Source organism: Ciconia boyciana, chromosome 3 (assembly GCF_034638445.1).
Source record: "Ciconia boyciana chromosome 3, ASM3463844v1, whole genome shotgun sequence".
In the NCBI taxonomy this organism is placed as follows: domain Eukaryota; kingdom Metazoa; phylum Chordata; class Aves; order Ciconiiformes; family Ciconiidae; genus Ciconia; species Ciconia boyciana.
Genome location: NC_132936.1, coordinates 175,698 through 200,138, shown reverse-complemented (window position 1 = coordinate 200,138; position 24,441 = coordinate 175,698). Strand labels below are relative to the sequence as shown.

The 24,441-nt window shown below is 50.7% G+C and overlaps 2 protein-coding genes across 29 annotated transcripts in view; one reads left to right on the top strand and one right to left on the bottom strand.

Moving 5' to 3' along the window:
* The window catches only part of IFT172 (intraflagellar transport 172), a 41,945-nt gene extending 27,804 nt beyond the window's left edge, over positions 1 to 14,141 (bottom strand). For 3 of the 5 annotated variants that reach the window (XM_072858009.1, XM_072858010.1, XM_072858011.1), the window contains exons 1-13: positions 13,741 to 14,141; positions 13,510 to 13,653; positions 13,268 to 13,380; positions 11,082 to 11,121; positions 8,228 to 8,293; positions 7,754 to 7,833; positions 6,202 to 6,289; positions 5,124 to 5,338; positions 4,904 to 5,027; positions 3,725 to 3,820; positions 2,670 to 2,831; positions 885 to 938; positions 257 to 360 (exon numbers count right to left, since the gene is read on the bottom strand). In XM_072858009.1, the coding sequence (XP_072714110.1) occupies positions 257 to 360; positions 885 to 938; positions 2,670 to 2,831; positions 3,725 to 3,820; positions 4,904 to 5,027; positions 5,124 to 5,338; positions 6,202 to 6,289; positions 7,754 to 7,833; positions 8,228 to 8,293; positions 11,082 to 11,121; positions 13,268 to 13,380; positions 13,510 to 13,653; positions 13,741 to 13,779 (1,325 nt within the window). In that variant the 5' untranslated portion in view covers positions 13,780 to 14,141. The remainder of the gene's footprint in view (positions 1 to 256; positions 361 to 884; positions 939 to 2,669; positions 2,832 to 3,724; positions 3,821 to 4,903; positions 5,028 to 5,123; positions 5,339 to 6,201; positions 6,290 to 7,753; positions 7,834 to 8,227; positions 8,294 to 11,081; positions 11,122 to 13,267; positions 13,381 to 13,509; positions 13,654 to 13,740) is intronic. The other 2 variants (XM_072858008.1, XM_072858012.1) reach the window with 2 other exon arrangements.
* LOC140650114 (low density lipoprotein receptor adapter protein 1-like) lies at positions 13,901 to 23,074 on the top strand. 24 transcript variants are annotated; one of them, XM_072858026.1, is made up of 11 exons: positions 13,966 to 14,105; positions 16,569 to 16,646; positions 16,724 to 16,866; positions 17,395 to 17,507; positions 18,457 to 18,571; positions 18,952 to 19,024; positions 19,453 to 19,565; positions 20,245 to 20,358; positions 20,569 to 20,618; positions 22,066 to 22,151; positions 22,317 to 23,074. In XM_072858026.1, exons 3-11 carry the CDS (start codon positions 16,747 to 16,749, stop codon positions 22,472 to 22,474), a joined length of 942 nt encoding a protein of 313 aa, XP_072714127.1. In that variant the 5' UTR covers positions 13,966 to 14,105; positions 16,569 to 16,646; positions 16,724 to 16,746; the 3' UTR covers positions 22,475 to 23,074. The 24 variants fall into 24 exon arrangements, with proteins under 24 accessions (XP_072714122.1, XP_072714116.1, XP_072714133.1 ...); XM_072858025.1 differs by lacking the exon at positions 13,966 to 14,105 and adding an exon at positions 14,364 to 16,353; XM_072858021.1 differs by lacking the exon at positions 16,569 to 16,646 and having other exon boundaries at positions 13,901 to 14,105; positions 22,114 to 22,151.
* Positions 23,075 to 24,441: the final 1,367 nt, after the last annotated feature.

The following is a 24,441-nucleotide window of genomic DNA, read 5'->3' as shown; positions in this document are numbered from 1 at the left end:
GTCCTTCTTCAGCAATAGCCAAGTCAGGCTTCAATAAGCATGTATCAGAGGAAAATGGTCTCTTGTGCTTCTACAACTTTACCATTAAGTAAACCGAGCAATTAAACCCCACCGTTGGTCACTGTTAGAAGCAGATTACTCAGGTCCCAGTGTCTGGGGGCCATGTTCTACAGAGTGGGACACTTCCAAGTGTATATATCTGAGGTCACTCTCACAAAATGCCTGTACTGCCCACACAGGCAGGTGGGACACTTACCTGACAAGATGAGGGTTCATGAACTCTGTGCGGACAGACCCCAGGATGTCATTGCTTCCATATTCCACCAGTGTCAGCTCTCCAGCGTTAAAGATCATGCAGACCTGAAGGTGAGAAGGGAGTACACTCTTACAGAAAAGCCAGGTAAGCACACATACCTACCAGTGAGATGTGCAGAAAAGAACTCTGCTGCACACAAGTCTGAATTCAAACCCTCTGGGATGAGTAAGGAATTGTCCTTGGCTTCCTGTTGTGGCTGCCAGCTTTTCCTCAGAGTTGGCGATTTTATTTCTGGGCCTATCAGTCCTGCAGGAGCCAAGCTGTCACCCTGACAGCTGTATTCCATACCTCTAACATCCTCTCTGGCTGTTGCTTTTTTATTGCTCCTCTCTCCTATAGGGTTATGACTTGTATAACTTGACAGTCCACACACTGAGTTTGTTCTGTACCTGGCATGTGGAAAAGGCAAGTATGGGGAGGAATCATATCAGGATCTGCATGGAGAGGGTAAGTCCAGGAAACTGCTGAGAAACAGGATTTTCCAGAAGTGCAATTGACACTTTTTCTGCCTGTGCACACACTGCTTTACTCACCATTCATGGGTAGCATCCTGTCCCATTCAACTTACGTTCTCATTGTCAAAGAAGAACTTCTCATTCCCTCCAGATCCTTGCCAGGCTACCTACAAAGCAATGGCATGGAGTGAGCAAATGCCAGGCTGACAGCTCCTGCAGGGGACCAGGTTGCAGGCATTGTGGTCTACTGTCCAGCTCTCAACTCCCATAACAGATAGCAAGAACTACACTGGAGAAGGGATCATGTTCCAGCACTTCAGCTGTCAACACTGTTGTTCAGTCATTCCCATCTTGCAAGTTCCTCACTTCCCTCTCCTTTTTTTAACCTCTGCTTCGGACTCCTGTTCTCTTTGTGTAGTATCTTATTGTGTTCTGGACAAGAGGACTTTATGTGACCAATGTACTCCCTCTAGCCTATTCTTTCACAGGCACTTCTCCACCTTCCTCAGACTAACTTTATTATAAAAAGCACCCCCAACAGCCTCTTTGCGTCCATAAATCTTTTCCACAGAATCAGTGCTACCATTTGTGGGGGCAGAATCTCCACTTGACATGTAGCTGAAACCTTTCTTTCTTGGGGTCATGTTAGCAATGACTGATCAGCATAGTGCCAGTGGGGGACCAGCTGATTAAAAAATTGAGAAGAGCACTGGATAATGCAATAGTTACTGTGATGACAACAGGCAAGTGGTCAGAGAGGCAGAAAACTGAAAGCCAAGGCTGCAGCTGTCCTTTTCTGTCCTTGAGCAAGAGCTCCAAGTCAATACTTCAAAAATCTCCAGTGAGACTGCAAGATGGTAAATGACTACTCACAACCCTATTCTTTATAAGAAGTGAAAGAAAAACCCCTCTGTGCAGTATGATGTAGAGAAACCTGGGAGATTTAGTCTGGGCAGATTTTCAGTTGGATTACCAAGCATCAGTATCCTCCAACTCAAATCTGTAGTCAGGAGCTCCTGCTCCCAGCTAGATTGATTAGCGCACCATTAGCCTGATTAAAAGTACATGATACCTGTGTGAACAAAGCAAATACATCCTGAAGCCTATTTAATACTTTTATCAGACACTAACCTACTGCCCACATTCTCCAGGCTTGGCACATAGGCTCAGCACTCAGTGCACTGTGAGTTTTGTATGAATTGTTTGGTACCAGAAATGGTACTGGCATAAGCTGTGGTACTCCAGTCATGAATGCTTTTTCTGAGTTGTTTTTTTTTTTTTTAAAAACCACACTAAGATTCATATATTCAGATTTGGAATGTACGTATGTACAGCATCCAGTTTTGGGCCCCTCAGTACAAGAAAGACATTGATAAACTGAATCAAGTTCAGCAGAATGCCATCAAGATGGCTGGGGTTGAAGTACCTGCACTACACTATGAAGAGGGGCTGAAGGAATTGGGCTTCTTCAGCCTCGAGAAAGGAAGGCTTAAGAGATCTTTAATAAGGTGATGCCAGGATTTTTTTGGCAGATGTACAGTGAAAGGGTGATAAACAGTCATAAATTAAATCAGAGATTCCAGTGAGACTTAGGAAAAAAGCTTTCCCCCTTGAGGACAGTAAAGCATTGGAACAGGGGACCAGAGAAACCGTGGGATCTCCATCCTTGAAGCTTTTCAAGACCAACCTGGCTAAAGCCCTGAGCAACCACATGCGAATTTAATGCTGACCTTCCTTTGGGTAGGAAGTTTGGCAAGAGACTTCCCAAGGTCCCTTCCAATCTGAATTATTCTATAATTCTTTGAAAATAAATGTATTGTTCCCATGCAGAAAACATATCCTTTGAGTTACAAAGCTAAGCATTTGACACTCGGGAAATGCCACAGATTTTCCAGTACCTCACTGAGCTTGTTGGAGCTGATGTCACCCAGCAGTAATGTGTCTGAGGTATGGGCCACCAGATATCTGTCTTTCCCTAAGATCTTCACCTCATCAATCTCATAACCATACTGGGATTTCAACACAACTCGACTTCCTGTTGAGAGGTTCTTCACAATGACCTAGAGATAGTGGGAAAAAGCAATATGAGGCCCTCTTTCCATACACAGAGGAAGAACACAGACTTCTTGACCCATGGAAGATTATGCAACAGATGATATTTGGATATTTAGATGTCTCCTCACATTATTTCACTCTGCTTTTTAAAGAAACCTTACCATTCCTTTTGTATGGGATGACAACTGTAGTAGAAGTGTGGGATCCTCACCCTCCATTTAGAAGTTTCTAGCCTAATTGGAGGACTACTCAGGCCCCCAAGGATAAGTCACTCTCTGAGGGTCCTGCTCTCTCTCCACTGACTACAGAGGGGTGCCTAGACTGCTAGCTCACCCTTACTACCTGATTTTGAGCCAGGTAAAGTTGGCTGAAATTAAACCACTTAAGCAGGCTGCATTTGGCATGGAGGTACCACACATAAATTCACAAGGTAGGAATAGACTCCATTGTCTTTGCTCCTAGCCAATTTCCACCCAGCCTTGACCTTGTCCCTGGAATATTCCCTATGCCTTTCCCGACAAGTTGCTATGAACAAACCATAGGTGCAGATGTGTACCTAAAATACTTTGGCAATTTGCTGTGCCAATTTTGGTGTGTAGTTTTCAAGGCAGTGTAACTGCTTTAAAGGGAGGAGGGAATGAGGTAAATGGACTCAGACAAATACACCATCACTCCCAACTCTTTCAAGTATAGTTTTATTGGGGTTGAAGCTAATGACTGTACAGAATTTACAAGGTTCCCTCAGCTGATTACAAGGAATCTGAATGATTGGGCCAAGGACTGGAGACAGATGATGGACAGGAAAGAAGCTGATGGCACCGAGAACTCCACATATGTCTAGTTTTAGTAAGTATCCCATTTTTATCAAAAGACATTACCTCATTGGATATTCTCTTACCTGGCTTGGTCCTACATACGTAATTTCAAATTTATTTTTGTAAATGCTTCTGCGAAGGCAGCAGTCAAATTGTTCAACTCCTCCACACAGAGTGCCCTGGGAAAACAAACACATTACACACAGTCAGTCAATTCTGTTAAGGAGACGTATTCCAGACCCTACTTACATGAAGAGGATCAGAGGTGAGACAGAAATCCACAGGTCTTGGCTGCTCTGGGGAACAAGGCTCAAGCCCCCAGATGCATGAGGACCAGCCCTATCTTGACTTTCTTGAGAGAACAGAAAGATTGAGAAATTCTCAGAGAAACAGAGCTTACCAAATACTGCCATGTACATGGCAGAGCAAGAGGAGGGGTTAAACATTACCTTTATCCTCATCTTCCCCAGTATCTCCCTCTATTTCCCACTTCTCCCTCTCCCAGCCTCCCAAGCTCTCCTCCCTTCCAGCAGAATCCTTTCCTTTCACCCATTCCTTTCACCGCTCTCCTATTCCTTAGTCCCTTCCCCTTCTCTGCAAGTAATCGTTCACATGTTCAATTAATTCTCTATCAGAAAATATTTCAAGGATTCTTGATTTTGTTGAACATAAAAAGATGCAAAAACTACTAAAGAAAAGTTGTAAATGGCAACTGTCCTAAGTAATTTAAGTGCTTTAAAGAGTTATTCAACTTAATACAGAAAGATTTGCAGAAAGGTTAATTTAAAAAGCTTTAAAGAATTATTTAACTTAATAGAGAAAGGCAGATCAAGGCTCAGTGACTGAAAGTAGAAGAAAGACAACTCTGAACTGAAAACATAGCACATAAACAGAGTATAAGATCAGTTTTTATACTGCTTCTCACAGGTGCTCAGAGGAAAGAATGCTCATGAGGCTGCTGTAGAGAAGCTATGCTGACCTTATTATGCTTCTGTGAAAAAAGGACTGCTGCTGCCAATGAGCCATTACACAACCGTCCATGATATTTTCCAGCTTCATACTCTGCACACTGCACATCTGACTGCAGCACTGTCCCTTGCACAAGGTCTCAGCCTAGGCACCTTGCATCGCACTCCTAGGTGATAGCGTGACCACTCTCATAAGTCCTCCCTGTATCACATCACTTTGTTCTCAGGAGCATGCACAAGACTGTGCCTGGCGTGTGACTCATGGGCTCAAGGTTACTGGCTGATGATACAAACCGCACAGATTCGTGAACCATCCCTCTTCCATGCTAAAGCTGTGATGGTGTACAGGTGAGCAATTTCTTTGGGTTTGCCTTCCTCCCAGGCACTGCGGCGTGGACTCCAGTTCAAAACCCTTAACCTGTGAGAAGAGTTGAGAAAGCAGAGATATGAAGAACTGTGTATGGTTGAAGAAGAAAGCACTATAAAGAGGAGACTTTACTATCAGGCACCATACCTATCATAGCTGCCAATGACGACAGACTGGCCGCCAGGACTGGCAGCTGCTGTGGTGAATTCCTTCTCTGATGAGTCCCGGCTATAGTCAAAGGTTTGACTCACATTGCCCTCCTTCCCATAAGCTACAATCTTCTTATCGCAGCCTGCAGCCACAATGCTGTTGGAAGCCCAGGCGAGGGCATAAGGAGGACAGGGATGCGTCGCCAACTTACCCTACATTAGACAAGAAAGAACATCCTGAAAACGTGAATGGCTCTAGCCCCCAACTGGCCTCTGTATTCAGCTATCATAATGAGAGCAGTGTGAGGCCCTTTTGTAAAGTCAAGTCAAAGTCAAGTTGCTTTGTCTGCCTGCCCCAGTCTGTAGGAAGGTAAACAGAAACCAGAACTGAGAGATGCATCAACTATTCCATTCATTTAACTAGGAGAGAAGATTCCTGATGCCAGTAGAAAGACCAGTACCATTAACTAGAATGGGATGCACTCTTAACATAGCAGAGTATATATGGGCCTTCAGCATATCATGCTAGAGAGCAGACATGCTCAAACTGCTTCAGTTGGAGAGAAAAGATCTGAGTGAGAATATCATTCCCTCACCACAGCCTGAAGCACAGAGACTACTCCTTTTGGGGAGGAGCAGGACACTCTGGAGAAATGCTGGGTGCCTAGAGTATCCTGTCTGCAAACAGAGTGTGAACTTGGGATTCAAAGTTAACTGGCATAACTATACATTGCTTAGTGAGAAGACAACAACAGCTATTCCCTGGAACCCTACCCATTCAAACATCATTCTCCTGGACACTCTAACATCAGATCTTCCAGACACTTGAAAAGCGTTACGTCTCATACACAAAAACGTAACTTCCCCTCTTACCACCACACTCAGTGTATTTTAAAGCATCTAGTCACTGTTCTGTCTTCATCAATGCTCCGTAAAACCTATGCTAGCAAGCACAGACTACAGCTCCTCTCCAGACTTGCACTCCCTCCATGCCCTGATCCTTTTCCAGAGCTCTTGAGCTGGGGAGTAGGCTGTGCAAACGGGAATTTTGCTCATTGAAGAAGGATCTTTGATACCTGTGATTCACCTGAGCCCTCATCATCAAAGAAGAAGCGTACTATGGTTCCATCTGCATGGCCAGACAGGATTCCCTTCCCTGACACACTGCAAAGAAACACAGACAGGATGATGCAACATTGCAGTAAGACTTGCACCTTTGTTTTCATATCCCTGCCCAGAGGAGCCAGTCCCAGGGTCATCGCAGATGTTCCTCATCAAAGGAACCTTCACCAAAGACAAGCTGGGTGATGAACACGAGAATATCTAGTACCTGTATCAGTGTCTGTAAAAACAAAGCAGACAAAAGTATGGAGAGTGGAAAGGTGAGTGGCCAGTTAAGTATCTTCATCATGTAAAATCACAATAACCAACTTTCTGTATTACTAAAACACAGAAAAGCTAAGTAACCTTAAGTGGAATAATGTCTATGCACACAACTTCTTATAGCAAGGTATACCAAACAACCCTTGCACTGGAACTGTTCCAGAGGTGATGCTGGATATTGTGATGCCAGGAATCCCTAAAAGCAACACAATTTAGAGAAAAAACATCTGGACAAACAGTCCAGGCCTATGTCCATTATTTGTAGCATTAATATCTTGGGTAATTCTCGACACAAGCAGGGAGAAGAGAGCAAGGAAGAGGAAACAGGCCTAATGTAATGTACCCAGAAAGAACACTTTTAATGATGATTCGAGTAAAGAATACAAATTCTATGAACACTGTGACAATCCAGGAAGCATACATCTGCCTTCTGTTGATTGCAATCCCAGATTTGTCATTGATACCATAACAATAACAGCATGAGCTGTGCTTAGAAATAAAATAAGGGGAGGGGGGAATTGGGGGAGGAGGAGAGAAGGGGAAGCAGGGAAGAGATGTGGGGGAAGGGGAGGGTGAAGAGAGAAGAAGAGAGAGAGGAAATAGAAACCCTCTGGAATAGAGGCAAAGACAGACAGACTTTGGAAGGATTTCTCAGTAGTAGGAAGTCGGAGTCCTAGACTAGCTTTAGTTTTTTTTAGATTTATTTAGCACTCAAAAACCAGAATAACATCATTTAGTGAAAATCCCACTGCTAGGACCATGACATATCTTAAATTTTTTATGTAAAGGAAACCAAAGTAGTTAAAATGAAATCTAATTAAAATAATTTAAAATTGCATGTTTCTAATTATAACCTTGTCACAGTTTTATATGGCAGAATATTTTTACTTTTTTTAGTCCTTAACCTTGACTAATGTGAGTAATTAGCTAGATGAAGTTGACAAATTTAATCTTTATAAAGTCATGGATTCAAATAAATCAATGTATGTAAGTAATCTCAAGGGGACTTGCATCCTGAAATGTGTTTGACGGACAACCAAACTGCATGGGCCAGTGTGGAATAGGCAGGTATGAAATTTTAGAAGGAATTCCTTCTGGGAAGCACAGTATTTTATTATCTTGACAAGGAACTGACAGCAGAAAGACACTCTGGCAACCTCCCATACTGCCACCAGTTATGCCAGGGCCAATAGTGGGTAGGAGACTGAGCCAAAGCAGTGTGGGCTAAAGCAACGCCATACTCACTTGGAAGTTAGCGAGACCACATAGGAATCTGTCCCATAAATGGTGGAAGACTTGTTGTTCTTTGTATTTGCTAAACGAACCTGAGAAAGAGAATCTGATCAATGTTGCTTCTGTATGCAGAATGTGGATTTCCCTCAGTGTAATGTCCCCAGAGGTTTCCCAGTCCATGATCAGCACCAGAAATAACAGGAAGCTCATTGCTTTCCTGTAGGTTGGAGAAGAAGTGGAAAAGTTGGAGTCACACTTCCATATTTGTAGAATAGGCTCGGGAAAAGGACCAAGTGATCCGGTAGAACCTCCAAGGACTAACTGGGAACCAGAACCAGAAAATTCAAGTCAGTGGTGTAATCCCTTTGTTGCTGTTCTGTGCCCAGTGCCACATAGTAATGGCTCCTACCCTACAGCCCAGATGCTTGCAGGCCCTGGTAGCCCCTCCATGGAAAAGAAAATCAAGCAAATAACAAGTTTCTCTACCTTTCCTTCGGCAAGACCAAAGACAATGATATTCTCCGCTGGCCACGATAAGCAGGTCACAGCACTCTGCCAAGGAGGAGGTAAAAAGAGAGATAAGAGCTCCAACCTACTTAGAAAGCTTCTTGCCCCATTGCTACATAAGACAGCTCATGAACAGTAAGACCACTCAGACTAAGAAAGGGGAGAGATGGGGGCATTTGCACAGACCTTAGAGTAGGATTGAGGCCCTACATGCTGAAGCTTGAACTAGATAATAGTGAGCTGGGGTAAAGTAACTGGCTCAGAAGGGCTAAAGCAGGGCATCAAATTTATACCAGATGTGTTCAGTACAGATGCTCTTCTGAGAGGATTACTCACTGATCAGATGTGTGGCTTTCCACGTGCTATTGTTGAATGTACAAAATCATGGCTATTTTAAAAGATTTTTTGCAACAAGTATAAAACATAAAAATAATTTGACTCTGATAACTTCTGTAATAGATATGAGAATATTTGTACATTGGATTTTCATTTGATGAATTAGAAATAGTCTGTCTTTATATTTTTTAATTTACAAACAAGATGGTTATCCGATGCTGCCAAGTAGGTCAGGCAGAAACAGGTTCATTAAATCCAAACCAAAGGTATTCTCAAAATCTGAGGTGGGGGTCAGCATGAATAAAGCTGAGCATGAAACCCAACTGTTAGAGAGGGCCAAGAGAGTTAATGAAACCATTTCACATTTGAACTGAAGAATTTCAGTCAATAAGAAAGCTGGTGTTTAGCACTGTGCCTCACTGTCTCATCTGTTCCATTTTAAGCATCTGGGCCTGCTTTAGACATATATACAGCCTCATTTATTCATCTCACCTTCTATCCCCCACTCTTACCATTCACATCAGCAAACACAGCTACAATCAGATACCAAAATGTCCCTGGATACCTAAGCTGCTCATAATTTATATGTCCAACCAATGACCAAGACCCATTTTTTATTACACCTGTTTCCCAGACATCCGTATATTTCCCTCATTATCTGCCAGACACTTATTTTCAGTCTAACACAACCACAAGCAGCCCAGTGGTAGCTTAGAAACAAGCCTCACAAAGTGGTAATGTGCTCAGCTACCTGTGTAAAAAACTCAAACTTGCACATACTCATCCTGACCCTCTAGCAGGATGCCTTGCTTGCCAGCAGAGCAGAATAGCGTCACTGTATTCACAAGATGTATAAGAGTGCCCAACAGGTTTTGCAAATGGCAGGAGAGGGAAAGGGCTCAATAAATGATCTCTCATATTGACTGAACACACCAAAAATTTGTAAATATGAATACTTAGTTACGGGAGAAAACTGGACACAGTGGTAGGAAACCACACATACAGCATCAGAAAAAATAAAGGATTTATTATGATAGAAATGGTAGAAAAGGCATGGGGGAAATGAGAGAATAAGAAAAAAGAGAAATGAACCACTACATTAAAAATACAAAAAACTGTACGCATGCTGTGCACAGCATCTAAGCCTTGTGAGAGGCAAGCAGCCTCCCACCAGGCTGTTAGCCAGGTGCTGCAGCAAAGGAGAGCCAGAGGGGCAGGATGCTAGTCCTGCCAGCAGGCAGGCAGCAGACAATAAACAACGAAAGGATTCTCCAGTGAGGCTACGGGTACCTACACCTGGGATAACCACGATGTTCAGGAAAGGGACAAGTGGACACCAAGCACCTCTTGCTCTCTTTTCCTCATGACGCTCTATTCCAGTGTCATGACTACTAAGCGCAGCAGCTCAACCATAGAGAAACAAAGGCTGACCAACAGCTTTTTTCACTCATCGCCAGAGCAACAGAACTACATGGGGTTCCCTCCTGCAGCCAGGCATGAGTGTTCAGAGAGGCTAGAGGGCCCTCCTAAGCTGTCCTAAGAGCAGCTGCTGTGGTGGGCCACAACCCAGCCCTGAGATGCAGGCTTTCAATAGAGAGGCTGAGGCTGCTCTTCACCTGAGAAGCAGCTTGAGAACGCCTGGCACAGAAACTCCAGCAGCTCCATTAGGAGCAGCTCTGCCTACATCCTCTGGGGATTTGGCCCAGGAGGATGACTCCTCCTAACTGGTACTGGCTCCTTCAGGGATCTACATAGCAGAGAACTCCTCACAGAGAAAGTGGGGGTCATAGTGTGATGGCAACTGGATGGAAAACCTAAGGCAGCTGCTGGACATTTGCTCCTGAAGGTAAAAGAACTAGTCAGTGCACTGTATTTTCTCATACAGATGGTTTTCTATGCAAGGAATTTATAACACCTTTGCCTTTTCCAGATACTTACATCAACCTTAGGACTATCCTTGCCAGAGACCTACTGAGTAGAGTTCTCTCTGACACATGCAGGCAGAGCTAGGCACAAAGAAGGCCAAGGAGATAACCTGACTGAAATGATAAACCTGAGGTCTTTGAACATGTGGAAATTGTGCAGTTTGACTGAATTCTGCACACTTTAAATTTTGGTTAATATGGAATCTTGGGGCTTTGATTTGCCAACCTGTGAAAAATAGCTGGACTCAGAGTGTCTCCTATTTTTCCTTTTAACTCCCTTAAAACATTCTGTCCACTAATGCCTAAAGTAGTCCCCAAAGTTTTGTAATTGACTGCATTGATCATTCAGCAATTAATTACTATGCTGTACCCAGGCATTATGAGGCCTCTGAAGCTTGGTGAGTAATACATGCCTCAAAATTTAGATATTATCTTAGGATCTACCTTTTGGAGATCAAGTACCACTGATAGTTTGGCCAAGTACACCCGTGAGTATGAGCAGAGAGACAGCTAATTGTCTTTATCCTACATAAGCTGGAGAAAATGGAGTTAAACAGGAGTATGGGTCTCACCGTTTGGATGAACTTGTTGCATATCACTTTCTTGTCACCCCTGCAGAAAAAGGTAGACAAAAATGACTATCAGCGAAGCTAGTAATACTGCCCATTCTGGATACCTCCTTACTGTTTGTATTCAGTCTGTTTTAGGATTGCCAAACACAAGCCACTTAAGTTTTGTACACTGTTCGACTATCACAAACCAACTTTAGGCAGAAAATGTAAAAAAAGCAACTTCTGAGCTTCCAAAATTCTGGTGACCTGCCTTTCTGACCACCTTCAGCACAACACATGCCAGCAAATGAGGCTGAAGTGAGGCAGGTGTGTGCCACAGTTCCACATCTATAAAAGAGGGGACAGGAGCATAGGCTTTACAGCTCCAGCTCCACAGAAGTCTATGGGGCTGGACGGGATCCACCCAAGGGTACTGAGGGAGCTGGCAGAAGTGCTCACCAAGCCAATTTCAATCCTTTATCAGCAGCCCTGGCTAACTGGGGAGGTCCCAGTTGACTGGAGGTTAGCAAATGTGACGCCCATCTACAGGAAGGGCTGGAAGGAGGATCCAGGGAACTACAGCCCTGTCTGTCTGACCTCGGTGCCGGGGAAGGTTATGGAGCAGATCATCTTGAGTGCCATCACGTGGCACGTACAGGACAACCAGGCAATCAGGCCCAGTCAGCATGGGTTTGTGAAAGGCAGGTCCTGCTTGACTAACCTGATCTCCTCCTGTGACAAGGTGATCCGCTTAGTGGATGAGGGAAAGGCTGTGGATGTTGTCTACCAAGACTTTACTAAAGCCTTTGACACCATTTCCCACAGCATTCTCCTGGAGAAGCTGGCTGCTCATGGCTTGGACGGGCATATGCTTCGGTGGGTAAAAAAATTGGCTGGCTGGCCGGGCCCAAAGAGTTGTGGTGAATGGAGTTAAATCCAGTTGGTGGCCGGTCACAAGTGGTGTTCCCCAGGGGTTAGTATTGGTGCCAGTTCTGTTTAATATCTTTATCAACAATCTGGATGAGGGGATTGAGTGCACCCTCAGTCAGTTTGCAGACGACACCAGGTTGGGTGGGAGTGTTGATCTGCTTGAGGGTAGGGAGGCTCTACAGAGTGATCTGGACAGGCTGGATCGATGGGCTGACGTCAGTTGTATGAGGTTCAACAAGGCTCAGTGCCAGGTCCTGCACCTGGGTCACAACAAATCCATGCAATGCTACAAGCTAGGGGAAGAGTGGCTGGAAAGCTGCCTGGTGGAAAAGGACCTCAGGGTATTGGTCAATAGGCAGCTGAATATGAGCTGACAGTGTGCCCAGGTGGCCAAGAAGGCCAATAGCATCCTGGCTTGTGTCAGAAACAGTGTGGCTAGCAGGACTAGGGAAGTGATCGTCCCCCTGTACTCGGCACTGGTGAGGCCACACCTTGAATACTGTGTTCAGTTTTGGGCCCCTCACTACAAGAAGGACATTGAGGTGCCGGAGTGCATCCAAAGAAGGGCAATGAAGCTGGTGAAGGGTCTAGAGAACAAGTCTGATGAGGAGCAGCTGAGGGAACTGGGGTTCTTCAGCCTGGAGAAAAGGAGACTCAGGGGAGACCTTATCGCTCTCTACAACTATCTGAAAGGAGGTTGTAGTGAGGTGGGGGTCAGTCTCTTCTCCCAAGTAACACGCAATAGGACAAGAGGAAATGGCCTCAAGTTACGCCAGGGGAGGTTTAGATTGGACATTAGGAAATTTTACTTCACTGAAAGGGTTACCAAGCATTGGAACAGGCTGCCCAGGGAAGTGGTTGAGTCTCCATTCCTGGGGGTATTTAAAAGACATGTAGATGTGGTGCTTAGGGACATGGTGTAGCGGTGGACTTGGCAGTGCTAGGTTAACCGTTGGACTTGATGATCCTAAAAGTCTTTTCCAACCTAAACAATTCTATGATTCTATGATTCTAAGCTCAGCTGGTGCATGCTCACACAGGGCTCCACAAGGGCTGTGTTCAAGGAAATCCTATCTGTTGCTCACCACAGAAACTTCTGAGTGACTCACTGCAGGTTAGATGATGCACAGCGTGTACTGGGCTGAGGAGCACTGAGCAGCAGGCCAGGACACTGATGCAGGTAGCACCAATGCCCAGAAAGCACACTGTACGGCAGGAAGGAGAGTGCTGCCCCCTCCTCACGGGTGCAGCACTGGACACTTCACCACCAGACTTACCAATCCTCTCCAATCCTGTAGACGTAGACAATGTTGTCCGTTTGGCCAATAGCGATTTTGGTGGAGTCCGGGGAGAAGGCCATGCCTTTGACCACGTAGCTTTTTCTGCCGTACTGTGGAGAGGATTGCATGTGAACCACAGCGGAAGGTTGGCCTGGGCCAAGCGCACTTGCCCGGCCCACAGATGACCGCGTCCCGCTGCAGCAGGCTCGGAGGCAGCAGGCCGGGCCCCGGGCCCTCACCTTGGCGTCGGCGGGCTTGGTGGAGAACTTGTCGCGCCGCTCGCCCTGCTCGTCGTACAGCAGCACCACCCTGTCCGCGGTGCACACGGCGAACCGGGCGCTGCTGGCCGACCAGGCCATGCAGGTCACCCGCGCGGTCCCGTCCTGCGGGGCACACAGCCTCAGCACCGCCGCCCCCCGGCCCTGCCCGCCCCGCCCCGCCCGGCCCGGCCCGGCCCGACCCGACCCGACCTGCGGGGCCAGCAGAGTCCGCACGTGCCGCAGCTGCATCGCGCCGGGACCGGGACCACCACCGGGACCAGGACTGGGACCGCCACCGGGACGGGTCTGCGCCGCCGCCGCCGCCGCCGCCGCCGGGCCCACCTCGCCCCGCCCCTCGTTGCCTCGGCAACCCCAGAGCCTCCGTCGCTGCTGACGTCAGCACGCCGAGCCCAGCGGCGGAGGGTTCCCCCCGCTCGGACCTCCCGCCGCCCCGGTACCGGCAGGGCTCGGCTCCAGCTCCGGCTCCGCCATGGAGGCGCTGCGGGCGGCGGGGCGCGCCGTGCTGCGGAGCCCGCGTCTCGCCCGGCACGGCCTGGGGCTCCGCCGGCGGCGCAGTGAGTGCGGGCTGCGGCTGCGGGCCGGGGCCAGGGCCGGGGCTGGGCTCACGTGTGGCGCGGGCCGGGCGGGGCGTCGCTCCGGGCCTGCCCCGGTGCCGGTGCGCCGGGGGTGGGGCAGGGAGCCCGCATCTCGGTCTGGCCAGGCCCGGGACGCGGCCGCTGCCCGCTGTGGGGAGCGATGTGGGGCACGGCTGCGGCCGTGCCGTGGGGCCGCGGGCTGAGGTGGGCTGGCGGCGCTGTGGGAGCGGTGTGGGGTCCGGGGGACGGGCTGTGGCTGCGGGCTAAGGTGGACTGGTGATGCTGTGAGGAGCAGTTAGGCGCCCGTCGTCCGGCAGACGGGCTGTGGCCGTGCTGTGGGGCCGCGGGCTGAGGTGGGCTGGTGGCACTGGGGGGCCGCGGGGGGGCTGTGGAGCAGGCTGTGGCAGTACCTGGGGGCAGGCTATGGGGCTGCAGGCTGAGGCAGGTAGCAGCACTGTAGGCTGCTTGCCTGGCCCTCCCTGCCACGCTCCCCTGGCTGCCAGCCTCATGCCCCACTTTTGAATTGAGGCCACCTGCGCCGGTGGGCTGAAAGGCCTTGGGCAGCTGTGACGGGCAGTGCTGGCAGTGCCAGGTGCTGGAATGCGCTGCACTCTGTCTGCAGGCACCCTCTCCAGCCTGTGCAGGCCTTGGCCTCCCTGAACTGCTGCGCCTGGTTCTCTGCAGGCATGGACATGCATGCAGTGAGCGTGGCAGGCTTGCACGTCGCTCACTGCAGGCTGACTGCCATACTGTCTGTGGCACAGCCAGATCTGAGACTGACCCTACAGACCCACCAGGAGGGCTGTGCCTGGCCTTTCTTAGTCATAGCTGCCCAAAGGCTTTACTGGAGCAGCAGAGCTCACTCTGGAAGCCCTGGCATGTATGAGCTGTTATCAAAGTTCGGAGTGAGACAGTGCTCTCTTACCCTGGGGAGAGATCCCTGACACCTGCATGATACCAAGTGGGTTTGCTGGTAGTTGTAATTTGTGCAGGAGTATGCTGTGCAAATAAGGTCTCCTGATTTCCCTGTGGGTTCAGGTTATTCCAGTTATGAGTGAGAGCCTTCTGCAAGTGTGACAGTAATGTTCAGGGAGCTAATCCCAGGAAAGAGATGAAAAAAAACCCTGAAAAGTATTAGCTTAATGTGAACAGGAGATACCTGGGCAATTCCCAGGAAAGTGTACAAAGCCGGTGTTTGTAGCAGAGCATGTAACTTTTGTGTTCCTGTTCCTTCCCTCCTCTGTGGGATGAATCCCCAAGAAGAAGAGAGAGACTGTGACTCCCTGTGTCTTAGCCCTTCTGCATATCTCCTCTCTCACTATCCTTGTGCCCTTTAGGATTTGAGGAAAGTAAACGTGTGCTAATATCTGCTTCGGCTCTCCTTGCAAATTATCACCAGGAAGTGCTTGGCACAAGAAAAGTGTTTGTTTGTGTGTGGCACACTAGTCTGATAACTAAAGCTTTTGCCTTCTATAAGAGTGAACTTTCTGTTGAAGCCAGTGGCTTTGTCTTGTGGGAGCAGAGGTTGAATGGATGCTTCTACGGTGCTTGCTTTGTGTGTTCTCTGCCAACAGTAGCGGTGTCGGGACTGACTGTAGAGCCAGGGCTCCTTCTCTTACCAGCACATCTGCCGTATGGCAGAACCTGCTGGTGAAACAGACTGGTTTCTGAAGGAAGCTGGAGATGCTGAGGACTGTCCCTAGGGAATCTTCCTTGAGTGAACAGACACTCTGCCCATTGGTTTTGGTTTTTGTATTTGTTTTTATTTTCTTGACTGCAGCAATGTGGTTTGAAAAGAGAGGACACAGGAAACAGAAGCCAGTGCCCCTTTAATTCTGTGACCTGCAAAGTAATGCATGTGGGAGCTCTCATAGAATCATTTAGGTTGGAAAAGACCTTTAAGATCATCAAGTCCAATGATCTTCCTCCCTATGTGTGTTGGAGTTCATCCATAAAATGTGTTTTCCTGGAAGCTAGTTTGCATCCTTGAAATACCAGTCTGAGCTCTTCCTTAACACAGAATCTTTGTGGTGCAGTTGCTTCCCAGTCACCTCAGCTTGGACCATGAGTGCTGGACAAGCTACCCCTTCCCTGGAAGCCTGCTGCTGCAAATGATCGCTGCCAGAGGGTTTGGCTTTGGTTACACTGGGACAACTTGGGGATATTGACCTGATCGAGTGTGGCAGCTAATGCTGCTGTTCCTGAGGAGTGACAGTGGCTTAGGCAGGTGAGATGAATGCAGTACAGAGCACATCCTGCTTGTAGTGAAATAGATGAGACCTGGAAATGCAAGGCTTTTGCAGATAGCACTGAACACTGCAGCATCTGAGGCCCTATGCAGATATGCAGGAGCTTATCTGTGCTGACAGAGCATGTACCTCCAGGAATGGAGGACTAAAAGCTTTGAGGGTGAACTGTCCTCTCGTTCTGTTCCTCTTCAAGAATGTCACAGAGCCAGGAGAGTGCCCTGCTGAGTGCAGGCAGCAGCACTGCTGCTGCAAGCAGTGAAGCTGCAACAAGGTGAGGTGGCTCTGCTGGGACTAGCCATGGGGCCACTGGCATGTGGCTTATGCTGCTAAGGGATTTTGTCTTTGCAGAGCTTCCTGAGAGCTGGGCTGATATGCAGGAGCCACTGCTTGAGGGGATGTGCTTCACACTCAAGTATCTAGGCATGACGCTGGTAGAAAAACCCAAAGGAGAAGACATGGCTGCTGCTGCCATCCGCAGGATCGTTGCCACGGTGAGAGCTGGCCCTGGGGCACTGCTGTGCTGGGGTGGAGAAGAGCCAATTCAGAGCCTAGCCCCTGGACTCTGGGAAGTGTCCATATCCCAGCCCTGAACCCCAGCTAGGGACCATGCTGTTCCCAAGAGGAGGGTGGCATGCAAGAGGCTGGCCGGTCTCTGCCTGTGTGCTGTGGTGGAGGCTGTCTTCCTGTAGGATAGCTGCCACTGCCTGCTCTCACACCAGGAACATGGCTAGGAGCAGAGCTGTGCCTGTCACAGCATGGAGAGGAGGGTGAAGTACCGGGGGAGGTGGGGTCTGTCCTTTCCCATATGCATAGCAGTAGTGTGAACGGATTCTAGGGGTGTTCTATGCAGGGCATGCCTGATCTCCAGGCTCTGCTTTCCCATCCCTACGGCAGGAGCTTTTGCAGCCAGGGTCCAAGTGGGTGGCACTCTGTACAGAGTCTGGGGGACTCCTGCCAGCAAGGCAGGGTGAAGACCCTTGCCAGATTTGCAGAGGTGTCTGGTGTCTCCCCACTGCCAGGCACGGGTGGGAGCTCGCAAGTTCCAGAAGGTGATTCTGACAGTGTCTCCGAGGGGCATCTCGCTGCAGGATGCAGACACAAAGGAGATGGTTGAGAACATCTCCATCTACAGGTAGGCATGGCATGTGGAGGGCCTGAGTGTTCCCCAGCAGCCAGCTGGAGACTGATGGGATCTTGAGCAGCCAGGGAGGGCTGGGTCTTCTGTCAGTGGTACCTTCAGGCTTAGGTCTTCCTTTGGGTCCCTGAGGCCGGTGCCCTCTCCCTGCTGTGCCCCACAGCACTGCCTGGGGCTGAGTGCAGGCAGGGTCCTGGGCAGCCTTGAGTTCTAGGTCAGTCCATCTGTCTTTACCCTCATCCCTGCTTGTCTCTTCTGGCATTCAAGCAGGATGTTGAGGCTGATGGTTGGAAAGCCCCCACAGCTAGGGCAGGACTGCATGTCTGGCTCTCTCCACTGACACAGGACCGCCCTTCTGGCTGCAGTGGGATGAGGGTGCCATGGACTGCAGCTTACTCAGGTTGGCTAAAGGCAGTTGCTGTGAGAGCTGATGGGGTTTTTTTTTACTGCTGCCAGCTGTGCTTTGGCTGGATTGGGTGTCTGTGGGAGCTGGGTGTGAGGGGAGCTTGGCTGCAGGCTGGTGGCTAGATGGGAATCAGAGACAGGACATCTCCTTGGTGCAAAATTTGGGTCTTGGCACCAGAGCTCATGTGCCAAGGCAGACCATCCTACTGCCTGGCCTCCAGTCGTGTCCTTGGAGGCAATCGCCCACCCTTCTGTGCTCCTTTTGTCTCAGTGCTTGAGATCATACATTGGGGTTGAACTGGGCATCAGAGGACCAAGGAGTACACTGGGGCAATGCAGGAGGGAATGCCTATGGATGCAGTGATCTCTTGCTAGAGATGCCAGGCAGCCTCTGGCCCTTGCTGGGGTATTGGGCTGCTTGATCATCTGGGGCAGATGAAAGCTTCAGGCTGTCAGCACTGCTTGTTGGTGTGCTGGCAGCACAGCAGAAGACCTGTGCTGGGGTCCCTTATTGCCCTGAGCAGCTCCTCTCTGCCTGCAGGATCTCCTACTGCACAACAGACAAGCTGCAGAACAAAGTCTTCGCTTATGTTGCCCAAAGCCAGGAGAGCGGGGCACTGGAGTGCCATGCCTTCCTCTCACCCAAGAAGAAGATTGTAAGCACTTCCTGTCTGGTCTTAGCTCTGTGAGGTAAGGGTGGGAGCAAGGGCCTTCCTTCTCCCCCTTCAGAGAGAGAAGGCCCTTACCTCTGTGCACCTCAGCTGGAAATGGAGCCAGGGAGCACATGTGTGCTTGACCACTGCAGAGGTGGGTGGTGAGCAAAAGGAGGTTCTTCTGCCCCAGCTTCTCTGGGATGTCCTCTTGCGGATGGCTGGCCCACGTGGGTAGACAGACACAGCACTGGCCTTCCACGTGTGTGCTCTGCAGGGAAAGGCAGTGAGGGAGGCCTGGGGGGCCTTGGATCTCATGGCAGTGGGGTTGTCTTGGCTTGAGGGCCCAGATGGAAGCAGACATTCCCCCTCTTTCTTGTACGCAGGCCCAGGCTGTGACTCTGACCGTGGCCCAGGCCTTCCAGATGGCACTGGATCTCTGGGAAGCATCACATGCAGGTAGGAGGAATTTCTCAAACGTGTCCCTCTGCCTAGCCCTGAGACAGGGTCTCCAGTGTGGGACCCTGTTTTGGGCTGTGTGGAGGAGAGATGGCTCTCTGCCTGGCTGGTGAAACACACCAAGCAGGGAGTGTGGTGTCCCTGCTGTTGTGTTTTCTGCCACTGCCCCACCTGGGGAGCCTGACCTATCTCTGTCTGGGGTGGGGGGGTCCCTGCTATCCATGCTGAACTCTTGTGCATTGCTGAGCTGTAGCACAGCTTGGGGTCCCATGGTACCTGCCCTGAGCAGTGATTCCCCACCCTTGTTTGCACCCTCCCCCAAGCACAGCAGGGGTATCTGTCCCTTGCCCACAGTCCTGCCTGTACATCCCCTGCTGGGCCTTCTTCAGGTTGAAGGCACTAACTCTGCTGCTTTTGCCTTGTCCCAGGCTCTAGGCAGGAACAGCCCCTTCACCCTTCATGTGTCTTGGAGAGCAGTGAAGCCGGCAGACCAAGTGAGCCAGCCCCCTCGGGGAGCCCTCCCTTCAGACACCAGTTTGGGGTACAGTATGTGCAAGTCTGGCCCATGCCCAGGGCTGTCTCACATTAGAGCAGGAAAAGAGTAACTCTTATGCAGCTCCCTCCTCCTGGCTTTCCAGGACCCTGTCGGTATCTGTGCAGCCTGCCTTGTACATGGTGGCCTGACATGGAGGGGCACTTTGTGCTCTATCTGGCTCACATGGCAGGCGTGGTTCCTCAGGTGGTCTTTGCTCCAGGAGCTCTCCTGTCAGGCCCAGCATTGCAGCAGCTCCCAGCCCTGCTCTGCTGGCACTGTCAAAAAGGGAGCTGGGACCTGCTCTGCACACTTGGTGCCATGGCTAGGGGTGAGACGTCTCTGAAGGAGAGGAGCCTTTGTCTGGTCATCATCTTGCCAGCCTGGGCTAAGGCTCAGCCCTGCCCATCTGCACGACACCTCCTGCATGTCCAGAGCCAATCAGAGCATTGCTGGTCTCGCTGTGTCCCTGCCCAGGAGCCTCTGGACACTTAGTCCTTGATCTCATGCTTCCAGTGCTAGCCCAGCCTGGCAGTGCTTGGGGCCATCCTTGCTTACAGCCTGCTCCCGGGTGGTCCTCTGCCTGGCCCTCCAGCTGCAAGACGTGCTCACCCCACTCCTGTCTCTGGGCAAAGGTGTGCTGTGTGCAGCAGCTGAATCAGCTTTGCGGTTTGTTCCCCACTCACAGCCTGTGTTTGGTGCTCTGCTGGCTGGAGGGGATGTGAGAAGAGCCGTGGTCTATCCCTCCCCTTGTGTGGCTGTGTGTCTGAGCCCTGAGGATTTCAGCAGCCCAGCACTGCAGGTGCCATCTTTTCCCCTACTGCCTGTAGGCACCCTTTGTCTGTGCCATGCCTGGTGGGTGACTGTGTCTTGTGAAGGGGCTGGGAACTGCCCTGCTGCTCCAGAACAGGCTCTGGGCAGCCCAGCCTCATTCCTGGCAGAGACCTACCCAGGCAGCGAGGTGTCATGGTGGTTTTTTGTTTTGTTTTGGTTTGTTTTATTTGTTTGCCAGGAGGAGGAAGAGGAGGAGGAAGATGATAACGTTGGTGAAACCTTATCTGGGTAGGTGGTGAGCTGCTGCTTGTGTTCGGGGATCTCTCTGGTGAACCCTGTCTTGTTTTCTTCTCTGTGCCCCATGCAAGGGGAGCTGCTGGGGCCACAGGCATGGTGGGAGCATGGAGGAGATCCGCATGGGAGTAAGGGGCAGCTTCCTGCTGCTTTCTCTGCCTCTGTCAGCTGAGAGGTCAAGTGAAGAGGGAGCTGAGCTGTGGAGGGGCAGATCTTGTGGTTCAGCTTTTGCAGTGGAGCTGTGGGGGACAGATGCTGACCCTCAAGACGTGCCCAGAGATGTTACTTGTTCTGTTTCTGCCACTCTTTGCTGAGGCCAGCCTATCCAGACATGCTTAGAATTGTAGAATCATAGAATTGTTTAGGTTGGAAAAGACTTAAGATCATCAAGTCCAACCGTTAACCTAGCACTGCCAAGTCCACCACTAAACCCTGTCTCTAAGCACCACATCTATACATCTTTTAAATACCCCGCCAGGGATGGTGACTCAACCACTTCCCTGGGCAGCCTGTTCCAGTACTTGACAACCCTTTTGGTGAAGAAATGTTTCCTAATATCCAATCTAAACCTCCCCTGGTGCAACCTGAGGCCATTTCCTCTTGTCCTATTGCGTGTTACCTGGGAGAAGAGACCGACCCCCACCTCACTACAACCTCCTTTCAGGTAGTTGTAGAGAGCAATAAGGTCTCCCTGAGTCTCCTTTTCTCCAGACTAAACAACCCCAGTTCCCTCAGCTGCTCCTCATCAGACTTGTTCTCTAGACCCTTCACCAGCTTTGTTGCCCTTCTTTGGACGCACTCCGGCACCTCAATGTCCTTCTTGTAGTGAGGGGCCCAAAACTTTGGACACACTCCAGCACCACAGTGTCTTTGTTGTAGTGAGGGGCTTCTCAGGTGGGACACAGAGTTGTCCCTCTCCTCCCACTGATTTCCCTGGGGCTTGGGCCAGGATGGAGGCCTGGTCATCCTGACTTCTACATGGACTAGGGCCTGGGGCTGAGCTTGCTGGTGTTTGTCCTGTGCTTGGGAAGAGCTGATGGTACCAGTCCAGCAGTGGAGGATTAACCCGTGGGTCTTTGCAGAAGTGCCTGTGGTGGTGGGTGTGAGAGGTATATTCCATTGTGGCTGTTCTCCATGGGCCTGGCAGCTGGCACCTGGCTGGGGTCTGCCAGTGCCACAGGGCTGAGCCTGGTCTGAGCTGGTGTCAGCCGGGAACCAGGGCATGCACAGACTGGAGCTATGTATGCGGCCCTGTGAAGTGGCAGCCCTTTGTACGTGGGGGCTCCTGGTGGGAAGGAGATGTGGCTTTGCAGTCTTAGGACAGGCTGGCCTGAGGAAAGGGTTTGGTAGCAAGTGGGCTAGGGCCTTCTGCACTCTGAGTGCCTCGTACTGCTGTGCCATGCCTGCGTTGTCAGGGTCATGAGCATGCTGCATCTCTCAGCAGGCCTTGCTTGGGGTGTGATGGATGCTCTGTTCTCTTCCAAAGCAGCATGGAGGAGCTGGGGAGGGGAGCCCACAGCCCAGCAGGTAAGTTCTTTCCTTCAATGCTGCTTTGCCACATCCCCCAGCATGTCCTCTGCAGGGGGAGGGGGCTGATGGCTCACCTGGGAGGGTCTGCTTCCCCTCCCAGGCTGTGCTGGGTTCTCAACCACATGCCTCATGGAACAGGTCTTCCTCCCTCTTGCTTTTCAGAGTCAGCACCTCTTGTGCCCAGAGTGAGCTCTCCCACTGCACAGCTACTGTGCTACCGCTTGGGGCAACACCCAGACAGCTGGAAGGGGCTGGGAGAGGTTGGAGACCTCCCCACAGCTGGCCCCAGGACTGCTGGCCCCAAGACTCCCCTGGGATAAGCCAAATCTCTGCAGCAATGGACCAGCCACTCAGGATTCACCCTGTGCCTGCACCCAGGCAGAGAGTGCCTGCCCCTGGCACTGCTCACCAGGCACGGGGACTGCTGGCACTGCTGCCATGCAGTGCACAGACTGCGATACCTGCTCCTTGTCCTGCTCTCTGCCTGCATGAACTGCCTCAAACTGCAGTTGCTCCCAGCTCGGGCTGGTGGACCGACCGAGTGGTACTCCTCGCTTGGGGTGGTGCTCCTTGCTCTGCCCACTCCCAGTGCATACAGAGCCACCCCACGTGCTCTGAGCCTGCAGGGTGCAGCCAGTGCGCCTGGGACTGCACTGTCTGACCTGCCTCACTTGTTTCTCCTGCCTTGCTCCTCGTGGTGGCAGTTGGGGACCAGCTGAGGCTGAGTAGCCCTCTGGAGATGGTGAAGGACTTGGTTGGAATGTGTGACCCTCACGGAGCGATAGCTCTTGGCCTAGAGGAGTGAGTGAGGAAGGCCTTGCCCCTGCAGTTCAGTCCCACACCCTCTCACAAGTGAAATGAGCTGGTTTTTAAAGGAAAGCTCTGCCTTTGTAGGGAAATAAACTGAGTTTTTTACAGTTGTCATTTGGGTTTGAGTGCTGGATAAGGTGCCATGCACAAGTGTGCAAGGTGCTGTGCCTCTCCTGCGCTGCCTGCGGTGAGGCTTCCTTGCCTGCGGTGGGGGCCTGGGCTGTGCCCTGAGCTCATGGAGCCTGCAGCTGCCCTGGAGCTCCTACGTCTTCCTCAGCTGCAGGTCCTGAGGGAGCTGTTCCCCCTGTGCTGAGGGCTGCTGGGGCCCAGGGTGGCCCTTGTTATCTGGGGGGCAGCTAGTCCAGGCTGTGCTGGACTGGTGTGTCTTGAGCACCTGTGAATGTTATCTGCACTGGCGGGAGCTGACAGCTGACCATGCTGAGGCCAGGGAGGACACAAGCCTCCCATGTGCCAGTAGGTCTCAACCTCTCCTCCTGTGTGCCTGCTCTGCTCTGGGGTGTCTTTGCCCTGCTGCACGCCTGGCTGTGGTCTGGATATGTAGGCAAGCCATGCACTTGGTTTCCTTCCCCAGACAGAGCAGGGGAGGCTGCAGCCAACAGGATGTTTGGTTTCTCCGGCAACAGTTTGTAGCTGCTTTCTGGCTGAGGACCTTGCTGCTGGGATCCTGTCACATCACAGCAGATCTCCCCTTCTAAGGCTGGTGACACAGCCCCAGCTGAGCAGTACTCACTGCGTGCAGCCTGGGGCAGCAGAGCTGGTCTGCCAGTGAGTGCTGTAGGCAGGTGCTGTGGGGAAGGCTTGCACTCTGGGGAGGCTTGGGTCCCTGCAGGTCAGTCAAAGGCTGTGCACTCTTTTTCTCACTTGTGGTTTTGCACGTTGAGTCCTGGTCTCATGCCTTTCCTCCCGCAGCTGAGGGCACAGAGCAACCTGTAGATGTTATTGGGGTTGTTAGGGTGAGCAGGTCATTGTCAGGTCCTCAGCTTCCAGCATTGAGGGATGTCTGACCTGTTGATGGTGTGAGTTTAACAGCCCTTGATGTGGCTTCCTGCCCTGTGCTGAACCAGAATGCTTGGCATCTATGCTGTCCTGCAGCTGAATACTGCAGGTAGTGCTGAGGGGTGGACAATGCTGCTGCTAATGCCGGCACATGCAGATTGCTTCACTCGCCCTTTGCTCTTGTCCTGTGAATAATTGTTCACCATCTCTTGCCACTGGGGAGGGCAGTGGGCTCTACCCTGCTGCCTGGTAGCTGTCACATCTCCAGACAGAAGTGCTCCAAGCAGTGTAATAGTCTCTCTCCCTGGGACTCATGGTTGCTGCAGTGTGCTCTTTGCTGTGACTATGCTGAATGCTGCAGCCCTGTATGGCTTCTTGCAGGACTTCATGGGTGCCAGTTCTGCCATTATTCCTGGCTTTAACCAGCTGGTGCTGCAGTGAGTGAACTGCTTCCCTGCCC

Excerpts from the sequence above, each read along its gene's own strand:
- LOC140650114 (XM_072858013.1), top strand. The coding sequence starts at position 14,021 with ATGGAGGCGCTGCGGGCGGCGGGGCGCGCCGTGCTGCGGAGCCCGCGT. Across the intron at positions 16,867-17,394 it reads TCCGCAGGATCGTTGCCACG|GCACGGGTGGGAGCTCGCAA; the intron begins GTGAGAGCTGGC and ends CCCCACTGCCAG. Across the intron at positions 17,508-18,456 it reads GAGAACATCTCCATCTACAG|GATCTCCTACTGCACAACAG; the intron begins GTAGGCATGGCA and ends CTCTGCCTGCAG.